This window comes from Pieris rapae, chromosome 14, assembly GCF_905147795.1.
Source record: "Pieris rapae chromosome 14, ilPieRapa1.1, whole genome shotgun sequence".
In the NCBI taxonomy this organism is placed as follows: Eukaryota; Metazoa; Arthropoda; class Insecta; order Lepidoptera; family Pieridae; genus Pieris; species Pieris rapae.
This window is the reverse complement of record NC_059522.1, coordinates 2,893,189-2,908,207: the sequence shown is the minus strand read 5'-3', so window position 1 is coordinate 2,908,207 and position 15,019 is coordinate 2,893,189. Positions and strand designations below refer to the sequence as shown.

Genomic DNA, 15,019 nt, shown 5'->3' with positions numbered 1-15,019 from the left:
TTTAGACTAAGTAGTCCAGATTACTTTTTAAGTATAAATAAATTTACTTTTTTTTCTCCATATTTTATAAATAAACTTATTATTTTAATAATTGAATATCTATTATCTGTAGAGATCTATAGCAATCTATGTCTATATTTCTCGTTTGCTATATATTTTATTGATATAAAACCTAGCGTAGGTACTAATAAATTAAAATAGTGAAAGAAGTGTATCTTTGTAATGTGCTAATAAAAGTAGAAAGCATTCATTCTCAGTCTCCCTCTTTCTATTTCCTCACTCCAGGAGCGTTAAACGCTTTACGCAACCTTGTTTAAAGTCGCATTAGAATTTAGATATTTCACTTCAAATATATTTTTTTTACCTACCTATAGACATTTGGCTATAATGTTACTAGTGCAACATTTATTTTTTCAGAAGTCAAATGTCATTTGCCACTGGACATTAAATGATAAAAATAAGACTTGGCTGTATGGACTAAAGTCCTTTGCCTTTCCCATTAGGGATAAATTGAAAAAAAAAATTGACATTAAATGAATGGCACTTGACTTTGTTAAGTTTGTTTACTTTTGTTGGTACATTGCATTTCAAAGTAAAGTTGTAACAGATTTTATAATTCTCATTTCAGTTTCCGAAACAAACATTATAACGCATTGTGTAATTATGCTGTTACAAACTATGATTTAATCCTTAGTTTAATATCTATACTGTACTATCCGGAAAATAATAAGAATGGACAATTCGTACTCCGAAAGCGATGTTTCTCTCTCACCGTCGCAAATATTTGAAAAATTAGATATGCTACGACAGCTTCAAATGATGCAGCGCGGGAAACTATTAAAACAGCGGTTAGACTATCAAAATTCACCTGAGATTTCTTCAAGTATAACCGAAATTGTGAGTCATTTCAGTAACAGCACCACATACAATACATTTAAAAGTTTATTACAATCACCGCGCGATAGATCTAACGACGTAACTCCTCTTCCTGAAGTTAATGAAGTAACTTGCGCAAAATCTGATCCACGTGGTGGCCAAAATGTTCAAAATCTAATTGACGGTGTGTCAGTGCTTAACTTATCACATGAATCAGAAAACACTACTAAATTCCCTATTTCAAGTCATGCATTAAATCCTTCAAGGCTAAGAGACTCCAGTGAAAATTTAGATAAGGATGATGGAATATCTCCTACTAATAAGAAACAAATATCTCTTGATGAAATGCCTATTCTGTCACCGAAAAAGAACTTTGAAGAGTTAATTGTTGATACTTTGAAACATGATCAACAACAACAAAAAAAACACCATAAAGAAAGTGTCACAACTATAACAAAAAAACAATATTTGAAGAGAGGAGAGGGAATGGCTCGTTTCGGGATAAAGAAGGACAATCTTATCATACAAAATACAAAATCACTACCTTGGAGACAAAAAGCTGGGTCTAATAATATGAAAAAAATTACTTCCAGTGAAATAAGACATAAAACTAATAAACAAGCAGAAATATTAGCACATGTACCTTCAAGTTTACCAAAACCTAACCAAGAAGATTCGATTGAAAAAGTTCAAAACCAACAAGAATTATCTAACAGTAAAATAAATAATGTTAAACCATCAACTTCTAATTTACAAATCAATAAGATTACTAATTTGACAGTTAAAGAACCAATACCAAAACCTGCCAATCACACCAATAAAGGGAAAAATTGGGCTGCTGTATTAACAAAAGAGCAAGATGATTTTCTTAGAAAGTTAAAACAAAGCGAATATTATAAAACTTTTCCTTCTCTAAATAAAAGTGTTGAATCAGACATTAGTAGTTGTGAAAGTTCAAAGATGATTCAGAATAAAGAAATTGCAGAACAAAACTTATTTGATTTAATTGAAAAAAAAGTTTCTCATGATAGTTTCAATATAAACAACTCATTCTTTGATAAATTTATTAGAAGTAAAATTGAATGCTCGGGTGAAAGTACTCCTTTAATAATGCAAAAGTGTTTAACAGAAAATCCAAGCTTAATGCATATAAACTCAAACTTAAGAAAAAATAAACTAAACAAAGTTTCTGGTAGTGAAGATGAGTCTTGCATGAGTGAATGTACGGATTGTAGTGAATGTTGCTCAGTATCCACTTGTTGTTCATGCCAAACCGAGCCACAAAGTAACCACCCAAAAATAATGGCACATAATAATATAATGAAAGGTAATGCAAAATTGTCACAAATTGAAATACACAATGGAAAAGATGTGTCACAAGATCAATGTCAAAATGGAAATGACAAATCTGATATAGACAAAGTTAATGCTAATATAGCAGAAATGAATGCAAAATTAATTGCTACAAGTGATACATTAAAGGTAAGGTTACAGGAGTTGGAGGATGAAATTGAAACTTTTCGAAAAGAAAATGCCAATATTACAAAAATGCGAGAAGAAATTGACTTAGAGCGCCAAAAATTCTATGAAGATAAATCTGCATTTGAACAGAAATTTAATGAAGAGAAAATTCTCTCAGAATATTATTTAGCAGAAGAAAAAGAGAAACTAATGAAGCAAAAACAAGTATATGAAAGATACATCCGGGATATGAGAGGAAGGCTGAACAAAAAAGAGAAGGATGAGGTAACCAATTTAAAAAAAGAGATTTCTGTTTTAAAGGATGATATAAGAGTTAAAGATGCTAAATCAACATCTACTATTGCAAGATTAAGGAATCAATTAAAACTTATGGAGAAAGATAAGAAAACTTTGGAAGAGGAAGTTGAAAAGTTAAAAAAAGAAAATAAGAGGATTCAACATAGCAATGACGTGACTAGAAGATTGACTAATATTAAATATTTAGAACAAATAAATAGAAAACTTTCAACAATGGCTGCTAGAGAGACTAAATCAGAAATAGACTTAGATCCAGATATTAAATATAAGGCATTTGAAATAGAGAAACAAAGTAAACTTATGACAAAAGGAATAAGAACTAGAGCTAAAAGTGTACCCAATTTAAATGTGACTTCAAAATATGCTAAATATTTTAGCCAAAAAGATTCAGTAAGTGATAAAGGTAAAAATGCTTTAGTTACAACATATGTGTATACGTCTGATAATGAAGTAGAAAATGAATCAATTGGTAAAGATTCTAATGGTGATCTACAGAACCTTTCAGAAAATGATGATAATTATTTAGAAAAAATTTACAATGAAAGATTTAAATCAAATTCACCTTCTAGCAAAAGATCTAGTGGAACAAACTCTCCACCTTATCATAATTCAAAAGGAGATACAAGTAATTTCTTTTTACAAAAATCAAATTCAGTGCTGTCCAACAAAAAGGACAAATCACCGATTCATAATATAACACCCAACAGCTCTAGTTCAAATATCTCAAAATCGCCACCAATAAGTGATAGATTGCACCATACATTTAATCAACAAACTGTTAAGGAATCAAAAAAGTGTTTACAAAATAAATCACTATCTCCATTATCAGTTATTAGCAACCAGTCTACAAATAGTCAAAAGCCAATTACTGTAATATACAATGACTCAATGTGTAATGATGACAGACTAATTCCTTCTCCGGAACCAACATCTTCCACAAGTATAACTAAAACAAATTTAAATCCTATTGAAACATTACAACGTAATGGGACAAGAGAATTGAGATTTCCTAATGGCAATTTAAAAATAATGTCTGCTGATGGCAAATACAGTAAATTTATATATTACAATGGAGACATTAAAGAAAACTTTTACAATAAAGGTATAATAAAATACTTCTATTCTGAGTCTAAAACTTATCATACTACACACCCTGATGGTTTAGAAGTTCTTGAGTTTCCTGAGTAAGTATTCATGTAATTAGTAGTAAGATGACAACTTTCAATATAACTAAGTGCGAAGATATTTGATAATTTATGAACGAGCTTATTGACGGTATTTTTTTTGTTTCTTAGCGGCCAAGTAGAAAAACGTTATCGAGATGGTTCTTCTGAAATCAGATTACCAAATGGAATGGTGAGATATTATGACCCAAATAATGATGCTGTTAGAGAAGAGTGGCGGTATCCAGATGGCACTGCACTCTCAGTATCAGCAAATGGTGAACAGCACATAACTTTTCCCAATGGTCAAATTGAAGTCCACACGAAGGACCATAAGGTATATAATACCAAATATGTTATGAATTTATTTAAAAGTTCCAATCTATTATAGTTGTGTTAATCACAAAGGATTACTGTGCCCCATAGCAGTCATTTTTCAAGACTATTTATGTATATTTTTTTAAGTTTTTAAAAACATTTATTGTCTCCATTAAATTTGATCCCAAGACTTCTAGATCTTACTCCATGTACATTATAACATACCAAAATAGGAAATTTTAATATGTATTGCTTGGTTAGGTTAATCACAGTCACTCAGTGATCTGCAAATATTATATAATTGCAGTTAGTTAAGTTGTTCGACACTTAGGAAAACACTTTATTTTCAGCGCCGAGAGTTTCCAGATGGTAGTGTAAAGCTGGTCTATAGTGATGGGACATCAGAAACTAGGTATGCTTCTGGACGTATTCGTATAAAAGACAAACATGGTAATCTCATTATGGATTCATCTTTAAGGAAAAATCATACCATGCAATAATTTTTCATTTTCCAAGTACTATGAAATAAATTACTCAGCCATTGTTGTATATATTGCTGGGCAAGTTATACAACAATGGCTGAGTAATCAGTATATGTGTCTTTAAATGATATGTTATTCCAATCCAATTACGGTATCAATTAAAGGACTGATTTCTCTTCATCACAATGTAAACACAATTTGAAAGAAAAAAACAAGGGTTTTTTTAGTGAAAACGGTTTTATGAAACTAATTTTATGAATAAGTTATTGGTCTAATTTCTACTATACTAACTGATTTACATTTCCTGTTGTTGGTTCCTATAATATAAATTCTGCCTGTAGACAAAGATGAATTATTAAATTTTATAAGGAGAATTTACTAAACTCTAGGATTTAAAACTGTGATATTTAAGTTTTTTCACTGTTATAAATGCACTAAAAAATTCTTGTGAAAAAATAATCTATAGTTGATGTGTGTGCTATGAAATGTATTGTTATTTTTAATGTTTGTTGATAGGAATGTAAAATTAAAGTTTTTATATAGAACTATGTATTTTTCTATTATATCAAATGCTTATATTACAAACTAAGTACCTTATTCTAAGTTACCACTAAGAAAACACCATTATTTAACTTGATCCTATTTGGTGTTGAGATCTAGCAGTGTCCTTGGGTATAATTTGCAAGTTGAAATTGATAGGGTGCATATTTTCTTCAGTTCCAAATAGCTTTTTTAATGCTTCCCTAGCAGCCATCTCTTTTGCAACAGAAATTGACTCTCCAAAACCTTGAAATAATTACACTATTTATACCTGGATAATTTGTTATTTGTCATAGTTTTACTTTAACAAAATCATATTGATAAAAAAATTGGTTACTCAAATTATTTACAATACTTGGTAACTATTAAGAAATAGGTCGCGCGATTTGGGGGTTGTGAGTAAGAGGTGTAGGGTTATTTTGTTAAATATAGCCAAGTTTCCAAAAAATCCAAATAAAATAAATGCAGAACGTAAACGAAAGTAAAGAATTGACTGAGTGTAATTACCGTCAAATAGCGGTTTCGTTTCACATTTAATAAAAAAGTATAAATTAATGTATGTTTTGTTTTACGAATTTCATTACAATACATCTTAATATATATATTTCTTGTGTGCGTGTGTATGTGACTGAACTCCTCCTAAACGACTGGACCGATTTAGACGAAATTTTTGTGTGTGTTCAAGGGGATCTGGGAATGGTTTAGATTCACAATTTTGTCCGCTGGACAATGTTTTTTTAATTAATTTTCAATTTATTAGTTGTTGTTGATTTTGGAATGTTTTACATTGGATCCGACAGACGGCGCTACCATCGCAGTGTCAAATTTTAAATAATATTCGAATTTTAATTTTAGTCTGTCCCGAAATTTAAAAAAAGTTTTGTTATCATTGTGTTATATCGTGTGTGACCATGTGCTGGATCGTTAGATATTGTCATAACATTTGAATAATAATTTTCATCAAAATGGCTTATTAAAAATTGAAATTTTGAAATTAAAGACGTGTAGACAGGACAACGTCTGTCGGATCCGCTAGTATAATTATATATATTTAATTATTTTTATAGTTAGACACAACTCCGGCAGCCAAAATTTCCAATCAAGGCCCCCAAAAAACCTACATAATCAGTATCATCAAATTCAGGTGACATATTTCTAAATCCAGCCCAAAATTACTTCTAGCTTTATTATAAAGGGTTGTTTTGTTGTAAAAGGTTATTGTATCAGTTTAATTTCTCACCTGCAGAAAGCATATTTTTATTAATATATAGTCCTACTCTGTAACAAGCTAGTAATGTTCCTTTGCCAACTTCTCCAATGAGTCTTGGTTCAATAGAAGCCTCAGTTTTGTTGATAAGCTCTGTCAGCATTGTCCAAGGATCTTCAATTTGCCAGAATTCATTTACATCTTGACCTAAAAATTAAGTTATTATTAAAAATGTATATATCTTAACAGTAACTGTTAACTGGAATCTATTTTATGGCATCACTATGGAAAGTACTTATAGACAATGAAATTAGAAATTATAATGTATTACAAACTATGGCAAAACTGTCATAACTGTATACCTTGTAGCTGAGTGATGACAAAATCTCTAACAAAGTAAGCTGTTTTATCTTCACCAGATGACTGAAGTAAGGCTCCCACTAGTGCCTTAAATGTATTTGCCAAGGTATAGTTGTCTACTGGATACTCCTTTAAAGACAAAGTTTTACAATACAATTTTAAACTTGTTTAACATAGATTAACAGTTGCCAAAGTGAAAAGTAAAACAAGTAACTACATACAGCAGCTAATATAATGTCTTTTGTTCCCAAATGAAGAGATATATTTGCTAATACATTTTCACTCAAAAGATGCTTCTTAACACTGATTATTCCTTCTTTAGGAAATTTGGGTAATACAGCTTCTAAGTACAATTGCACATATTCATCCATGAACTTCATTCCTGAAATTTATGAAGTGTTTATTTTTATTTAGACACTTCAAAATCAACATTAAAAGTAGTAACAGAAACTCTTGCCTTCATCTGATAGCTCTCTATTGTCTTTCATATTGACAGCAAATTCCATTTCCTTCTGTTTCATTTCTTCCTTAATTACATATGAACGGTCAGTAAAAGCTTGTAGAAGTAAGCTGGAGTCGAAATCCTCACCCAAACGTTTTCCAAATGCAAATAATTCAGCTTCTAAATTCCATTCAAGAAAAGTATTCCGTGGATTCGTTATTTTACCGCCTTGTTTTTTTTCTCGTCTCTTAAATTCCATTAGTGTAGGGGCGACCCAACGATGTATACTTTTCTCTAGAACAAAGTGTTAACGTTTTCAATATGAGTTTTATATAACTTTATGCAAAAACTATTTTGATTTATTTACCTTGTTTGGCTAATGGAATAAGGTTTACGCCTTTTATTAACAGGGGCAAACACCGTCTAATAAAAGCCATTTTCATAAATTCACGGTAAGGTTGGCTTCATATAACAATTATATTGACTAAAAATAAAATATAAATGTGAAAAGGCTAAATTGTAAACAGAACATTAGGTTATAAATTTTTTTTTAGACTTTTTTAAATTTATTACGTGACTCGTGAATCTAGATACAAGTCTTTCGGTATTTTGTTTTTTAGTTTATGGCCTGGTTTATTCCCTTTAGACCAACGGTATTTTATACTGTTGCCAAAATCTCGGTAATATATATTCCTTTATTATTTTCTATTGTCTATCTTAAATTCAAGAGTTTTCAGTCGAATGCAATGCTATTGCCGAATGTGAGATAAGCTTTTGAGTAGGAGTTGTTTTTGAATGTAAACAACATTAGGTTACTTCAAGAAAAAATTGAACATAAATTGTTTTTCTGGCGTCGGAACGTGACGACACTATTGTCAAAATGTATGAAAAAGCAATTAACAGAATTGATTTCACGAGCGCAATTAGTCAACCCTTCTTTAGACGAAGTTGTTTCGGACTTCAGCCAAATTACGACCATGGCAGTACAATAAGATTACCTTAGTATACTCGCTATCGTGCGGTAAGTGAGACATGTAAAGAGCAGTTTGTCTTACGGCTTGACATGGGTTGATGTAGTTTAATAATAATTTAAGATAAGGGATAATAATGGTTACAAAGTTTCGGTTATTTTCATTTCACTTCAGGCGCTAAACTTAAGATGGCGTTACGCCTTATTTAGCTTAATTTTGTCAATTTCTATGTTTATTATTATTATTATGTTATGTTTGTGTTATAAAGTAAACAAATTTATACGCGGTTTTGTTTAAATAATTTAAATCTTAAGGTAAGAGTGACCATGATACAGTCGTAATACAAGTAAGAAGTATGAAGAAGTAAAGGGATTAAAAACATTTTACAATAATTGTAAACCTATCACATGTTTAAAAAATTATATAAATACAGTGATAATTTATAAAAGAAATTGCGATCAAAATAAATCACTTACAGTTCACTGATTACTCATTTGCATTTTGTAGGGTATACTAAAAATTAAACTCGTAATGTATTTAATATTTGAATGACCTCATGCTCCAATTGCGAGTAATTTAAAATTTCCACCCACACTATAAAACTGAATGCAAGGTTTAAACAAGGCGAACATACCATATAAAGTCATATTTTGTTTAAGTACCTTGTATCTTGGACAACGGTAAAATATTGATCACTCGATTAGTGACTACTATATTCTTTAAAAAAAAGTAGGTTTTCGTTAATATTTCTAACAAGTTTGTATTTCAATTCAAAAGTTTTTATTATTACGTTTTTTATATTTTATTTATTATTAAGTTGCAGAATATAAACGTAAATCCTTAATATTTTGTAAGCAGATGTCGAGACCACGGCCCCAGTGGCAGCTGCAAGCAATTGCAGCTCGAAAACGAGACAATGAGCTTCGTAAAGCTGACGAGTTAAGAAAAGTTGCTTCTTATTTTGAAAAGAATACTCATAAGTCAAGGCATCATGAGAACTGGACAACAGAAGATTATTACGAAAAAGCTAAAAAAGAAGCTGATATATTAAGTGAAAAAAAAATTCGGGCTGTGTAAGTCTAATGATAAGTTTCTTAAACTGTAATTATTGTAAAGATATAATTATATCAATACATGAAATGTTATTTGTACTACATTAAATTATCAAACCTCCAGACAATTAGAAGAAAGGCGAAAGAAGTTGGAGTTAATGTTATTTCAAGAGAATATGCAGTATCAACAAGAGATTAAGGAATTGGCAGCACAACCCAAGTTTTTTAAAAATGGGTAAGTGTTTACAACTATACCACAGATATAGTTCCAATAAAATGTCTAAATAAAACGAAAGTATCTTGACTAAAATATAAAATAGCTAACATGTATTTGTAATATTTTGTGCATTTTTCAAATCTCTCTGATCTCTCAAATCTGTCTGGGTTATAGGCCATTTACCTCAATGTATATCAACACTATGCAAGCAGTGCCAATCACTTAGGTAAAAAAAACTAATTGCACGCAGGCATGAACCTGCTGACTTAGGTGTGAGAGTTGCACACTTAAACCACTAGATTTCACTGTTCCCATCTTAATTGTCTGTTACAATGAATCATTATGATGCAATAATTTGTGATATAAAACTCCCAGATCTTACCTCAACAAAGTTCCTACATCAACCTTGCAAGAAATCAACCAAGGCATCATAGAAAAAGAGGAACAGTTGAGACGGCAAGAAGCTGAATTAAAGTTACACCATGCATGGCGACTTCGGCAGCCTGAATTGAAAGCAGCCTGTTCTTATATTGCTAATGGAAAACTTAAATCGGCTTGGTAATATCTTAAAACAATTTTTTTATCGGGTTAATATATATAATATTTAAGCACTTTAGAATATAAAGGTTTCAGTTTAGAAATTTTCCTTTCCTAATCTGTCCTGTCTTTACATTATGTTGAAAAAACAGGGCATAGTTAAAGTATAATCAGATTTCTTTGCTTGTAGTCTTTATGAATATATTAGTCTTTCTTGTATCATGGTAGGTATCTTTATTGTTCTTTGGATATTTTCAAGTAATATTGTCACAGATATGTATTTAATCATAGAAAAATATGTGATATTCTGTTCTAGGTGTAAGATAGAGTAATCTAGGTTTATGGTAAAATTGGGACAAGCCACTACTTTGGTTTAATACATGTTGATTTATTAAGCATATCTAATTATAGGTTGGAGCAAATAGTAGAAAAGGAAATGCAAAAGAAAAAGGATGAAGAAGAGACTCTTAAGATCCTTCATGAAAGAGACGAGGCCCTTCAAAAGCAAATACTGATAGAAGAAAAAAGACTTCAAGAGAAAGAGCTAAAAATGAGAGTAGGAAATATTCTTAACATATTTAGATATCTAAAATCTATTGCTACAATGAGTATTTCAATATCTTAACCTTATTGTTTACTAAGAATTTATGACATTTATCACTGAGGGCTATGTGCTAGTCAGGGGTTTAAATAAACAAGGACTCTCCTATTATTGGAGGTATACATTTCCCTCCTTCACAGATAGTGTGGATATGGGTTGGTAATCTGGAAAAAATAATTTATCGAATAAAAATTCCATATTAATATGGCTACAATTTCCTTTGCTTTTAAAGTCATTTGTTACTGGTCAACCATCTTAACTTAATTTCCGATGTGTATCGAAATTTTATTAATAAAACAACCTTTAATAAACAATATTTTAATTTTGACAGGAGCTCAGAAGTAGTCTAGAGGGCCAAATATCGGAGTTGAGTCACAAAGAGACAGCTGTGAAAAAACTTCGTAAAATGGAGGAGCGAGAGAGAATGATATTAGAAGAGCTACAATTCATTTCGAAGGAAAGAGAAAGAGAGCACGCGAAACTGGTGTCAGAAAGAGACGCAAATATTGTGAATATGGGTTTGCACAAATTTAAGTTGAAGAAGAAAGTTGCATCAGTTTTAAATGAAATAAGTTTGGATTTGAAAATATTGGAGAAAATCAAAGAAGCTGTTGTGAAAGTAAGTTTTGTTTTTGTGGCTTACAAACTTAACTTAGTTGAGTACTGAATTTTATTTTCACAGAAAAATTTAATTTAAAATAAATAAATTAGTGGCGCTGCAACTTTTTTTGTGTCAAGGCTGGGCGTCTATGTGTTTCATTCATCAATCTAATAGGCAAGTAGGTGATCAGCCTCCTGTGCCTGACGCACACCGTCGACATTTTCGGTCTAAGGCAAGCCAGTTTCCCCACAATGTTGTGTTTGTTTCAAGAATCTCCAAAACTTGACGTGACGTGGTACTTGAACTTACTTCTATCAAAATATTTTATATATTTTTACAAAGGGAAGGTGATATTTTTTTAATGGCAAGTTGTCTTTATAGCGTGGGAGATTATTGAGATTAAAAGTTTTGACAACAATTATTAATAACTTAACTGGTTCTTATTTTTTTATGTAATACCTCCGCCCATGGACATTCACATTACCACTTTTAATTATGTTTTTTATGACATTTCCATGCCTATTATAGTATGGCCGATTTTGCGTTTTTTTTATAAATAATCAATTTTAATGTACCTTTGCAAATAAAAACTATTACTTATTATTATCATTTATTATATTAAAACGTATACATATTTTAAAGGACTATGAATCCGAAAAAGAGAAACAAATAAATTACAAACGACTACTGGACGCGGCACTAGTAGAGTTAGAAGAGCACAGAGAGAGGGAGCGACAGAGACAGAAGAACATTGAGACGATGTATGACGGTGAAGCGAGACAGCTTAATGAGAAACAGGATAAGGTAGTTATAAGATAAGAACCTTTTTAAAATTGCAAGTTTTAACAAAATATTTATTTATTCTTCTTTGCAAAGAAACAAAAATAAAACAATACATAAAAATTACAAGGGATGCAACGGGCGGCCTTATCGCTAACAAGCGATCTCTTCCAGGCAACCCTAGTAAGAAAAGAAAACAATAAATAAAAATTATGAGTGCAAAAAGTGCATAACCAGAAAAAATAATATAATTTACAATAAAATAGTAAATGTCAAATGAATTAAATTTAAATGCAAATTTATAACACATAAATCAGTAACAAAAATATGTTTTTTTTGAGGCCGGCCTTTTAAGAATAAGCATGCTCTTTCTTTGGAGGACTTTTCTATATGTGTATATAGCCTTAATTATGATATATATAAATCGGTCCAGTAGTTTAATGTTTATTCGTTCTAAACATATATGTCATTTTTATTTTGAATAAGATATGGGCAAAAGAACGCGAAGCACGCGGTACTCTTATGAAAGAAGTTATTGCGACGTTAAAAAAGCAAGTAGAAGAGAAGATCCAGTTGAATATAGAACAGCAGAGAGCGAATGTTCTCGATCGGGAGAAGATTCTAGAACACATGGACAGCTTCCAACAGGAAGTCAGATCTAGGGAGAGGGATACTCAGGTGAGTTTCACTTTTGAGAGACTTAGCGATATACGAATTACATATTTAAAATGTTTGAATAACGTAACATTTATTACTAACGAAGCACACAGAAATACACAAAATAATAATAATAAAAAAAGAAAAATAACGAAAAAATATGGAAAAAAATAAGTTTTTAATGTGTGTGTGTTGTGGTGGTGACTGGTCCTAGCTTAGAATTATGCTCTGGTCTTTATGCCAGAGACCACAACAATTAGTTTGCGCCTCAGACAAAAAAATGTAGTTTCAGTAGTCATTTATTTATTTCCTATTTACAGTAACATAATTTTTTTTCTTGACATTATCGCATTGGCATTGTCTGTAAGGATAATGTATGTATTTGTGTAATAAATAAATAAATACTAATATAATAGAAAACGTAAGACTCGTTACTGAATGAGTAGGTACGATTCTCGTATGTAAAACTAACCGCTTCGTTGCGATTCAAAATGACCCCAAAATCATGTGTTTGTGTTCTTAAATCATCCGTTAATTATTTAATCTGCACTATTTTATTTTTTAGACTCGTTGAGGGTACTCTTAAAAAAATCAGAAATTATCTTAAATAATTAATTTTCATTACACTTAACTACATAGTATAAAACAAAGTCGCTTTCTCTGTCCCTATGTCCCTTTGTATGCTTAAATCTTTGAAACTACGCAACGGATTTTGATGCGGTTTATTTTAAATAGATAGAGTGATTCAAGAGGAAGGTTTATATGTATATAATAACATCCATTAAATAGTGGAGAAGTACTGTTATTTTTGAGGTTTCTAATTGATGATGATGTCGTAAATAATTACATTTTTTCCGCTTACATTGCAAATGCAGGCTGAACCCTACGAGTTTTATAAAAATAATGTACTAAGTTTTGTCCGTGATGGTATATGTCTATCTCTTATGGATAACCCACATTTTTATATACAACGTTCACAGATTTTCTGTAGTGTATTTAGTATCAGCATTGCACCCGTGCGAAGCCGGGGCGGGTCAGTTATGTGTATGGCTTATAAAAACCAAATTTTTTTTTTTCACTTATTACAGAACTTTAATCTAACTGAAAAAGTCACAGAACTTTGTCTTCACGAATTATTAATTAAAAAAAATATTTTCAGTTAAAAAACACATCATATTCATCAATAAACGCGCTTCAATCTCAATTGAATGGCCTGAAAGTACAAAAAGAGAAGATAGATGCAGTAGCACAAAGAGAGTCAGAAATAAAGGAGGCGATTTTCAACGAAAGAAGAGTTCGACAAGAGATTGCACGAGCGCAGAGGGCAGGGAATACTCAGGCTTGGGCTTAAGTAAGATTTTTCAAAAACCTGTTTTAAATGAAAATATGAATTTTAAGTTAACATTTGTTCAGGAATGTATTGTCGGGGCCCGTTAAGTATAACTTTCATATGTCAACGTCATATAACGTGATAATGCGAATTTGGCGTGCTCACACATCACAGTTTTATAACCGCAAAAAACTGTTTAAAACTTTTTTCAACGTTGTCTTGTTCCTATTATGAAGTATTATTGATGAGCAGAATTTGTCATAGAATACATTATTAATTATAAGACAAATATACTTTCTACTATATTGAAAGTCCGTAAAGATGAATTGTTATCAAAATTTAAATGAAATTGTGTTAGAGAGTCGAAAATCACTGCCCATTGCTGCCTCTTTCGCCGGGTTCCATTAATTAAAATACGATACGAGTTAGTAAATTTCAGAAAAATATATATTTTTAAAGTGTTCTTTATACATATCATTCTTGTAAGGAACAAATATATTTTTAAGAAGCACTAAGTCATTAACTTGCTTTTACGATTACTTTGACTTAAGATGAGTCATATATACTAATATAAATGAATTTATAGAAATGCATTCTCTTAGAATAATCTATAGCGCGTATAACGTCAATCAAACAATTTAGTTTCGAGAGCTTATATAGTCTGTAAAAATTTGTATAAAAGTTTGACATATTTGAAAGCGCTTAAGTAGAGATTCTGTCTTGTGATACGAATTAAAGTATGAACCTAAGAATCCAGGCAAAACGTATATATTTGGCTTTACTAAACAGTACTATTAAGAACGTTATAGAAACACAAATTTCTGTATTTTCAAGTGGAGAACTATGTATTTTGCCTGCAAATTTCTAGTCTTCAGCAAAAAATGGCAAAGACTGATTGTAGTTTAAGAGTCGCAGAATAGTTGTCATATTTTGTGATAAGAGATTTTGTATTTTTGGATTGTGTGAATAAAAATATTGAAAAAGTATTTTCGTTTTTTTTATTCCTATATCATCGAGTGTGTGACCAATGTAATATTCTAATCTTTTTTGTCAATAAATTTGCTTATCTCTTTAGATTTTCAGAATGGTAAAAATTGCGTATTGGA

At 30.7% G+C, this 15,019-nt stretch overlaps 3 protein-coding genes across 6 annotated transcripts; 2 read left to right on the top strand and 1 right to left on the bottom strand.

Moving 5' to 3' along the window:
* The first annotated feature begins 586 nt into the window (after positions 1-586).
* LOC110997354 (centromere protein J) lies at positions 587-5,166 on the top strand. Its single transcript, XM_022265484.2, has 3 exons — positions 587-3,839; positions 3,951-4,155; positions 4,487-5,166. Exons 1-3 carry the CDS (start codon positions 733-735, stop codon positions 4,634-4,636), a joined length of 3,462 nt encoding a protein of 1,153 aa, XP_022121176.2. The 5' UTR covers positions 587-732; the 3' UTR covers positions 4,637-5,166.
* LOC110997356 (39S ribosomal protein L44, mitochondrial) lies at positions 5,100-7,719 on the bottom strand. The gene is made up of 6 exons (XM_022265491.2): positions 7,535-7,719; positions 7,183-7,461; positions 6,947-7,107; positions 6,728-6,854; positions 6,399-6,572; positions 5,100-5,404 (listed from the first exon to the last, which is right to left on the bottom strand). Exons 1-6 carry the CDS (start codon positions 7,608-7,610, stop codon positions 5,247-5,249), a joined length of 975 nt encoding a protein of 324 aa, XP_022121183.2. The 5' UTR covers positions 7,611-7,719; the 3' UTR covers positions 5,100-5,246.
* Positions 7,720-7,744: 25 nt separating this feature from the next.
* Positions 7,745-14,899, top strand: LOC110997355 (trichoplein keratin filament-binding protein). 4 transcript variants are annotated; one of them, XM_045631019.1, is made up of 9 exons: positions 7,745-8,188; positions 8,997-9,211; positions 9,315-9,425; positions 9,783-9,965; positions 10,356-10,500; positions 10,877-11,164; positions 11,789-11,950; positions 12,413-12,604; positions 13,743-14,899. In XM_045631019.1, exons 2-9 carry the CDS (start codon positions 8,997-8,999, stop codon positions 13,932-13,934), a joined length of 1,488 nt encoding a protein of 495 aa, XP_045486975.1. In that variant the 5' UTR covers positions 7,745-8,188; the 3' UTR covers positions 13,935-14,899. The 4 variants fall into 4 exon arrangements, with proteins under 4 accessions (XP_045486975.1, XP_045486974.1, XP_045486976.1 ...); XM_045631018.1 differs by lacking the exon at positions 7,745-8,188 and adding an exon at positions 8,394-8,452; XM_045631020.1 differs by lacking the exon at positions 7,745-8,188 and adding an exon at positions 8,636-8,867 and having other exon boundaries at positions 13,672-13,780.
* The last annotated feature ends 120 nt before the right edge of the window (positions 14,900-15,019 follow it).

Excerpts from the sequence above, each read along its gene's own strand:
- LOC110997354 (XM_022265484.2), top strand. The coding sequence starts at position 733 with ATGGACAATTCGTACTCCGAAAGCGATGTTTCTCTCTCACCGTCGCAA. Across the intron at positions 3,840-3,950 it reads GAAGTTCTTGAGTTTCCTGA|CGGCCAAGTAGAAAAACGTT; the intron begins GTAAGTATTCAT and ends TTTGTTTCTTAG. Across the intron at positions 4,156-4,486 it reads TCCACACGAAGGACCATAAG|CGCCGAGAGTTTCCAGATGG; the intron begins GTATATAATACC and ends CTTTATTTTCAG.
- LOC110997356 (XM_022265491.2), bottom strand. The coding sequence starts at position 7,610 with ATGAAAATGGCTTTTATTAGACGGTGTTTGCCCCTGTTAATAAAAGGC. Across the intron at positions 7,108-7,182 it reads TAGAGAGCTATCAGATGAAG|GAATGAAGTTCATGGATGAA; the intron begins GCAAGAGTTTCT and ends CATAAATTTCAG. Across the intron at positions 6,855-6,946 it reads AAGACATTATATTAGCTGCT|GAGTATCCAGTAGACAACTA; the intron begins GTATGTAGTTAC and ends TTGTCTTTAAAG.
- LOC110997355 (XM_045631019.1), top strand. The coding sequence starts at position 8,997 with ATGTCGAGACCACGGCCCCAGTGGCAGCTGCAAGCAATTGCAGCTCGA. Across the intron at positions 9,212-9,314 it reads GAAAAAAAAATTCGGGCTGT|ACAATTAGAAGAAAGGCGAA; the intron begins GTAAGTCTAATG and ends TCAAACCTCCAG. Across the intron at positions 11,951-12,412 it reads TTAATGAGAAACAGGATAAG|ATATGGGCAAAAGAACGCGA; the intron begins GTAGTTATAAGA and ends ATTTTGAATAAG.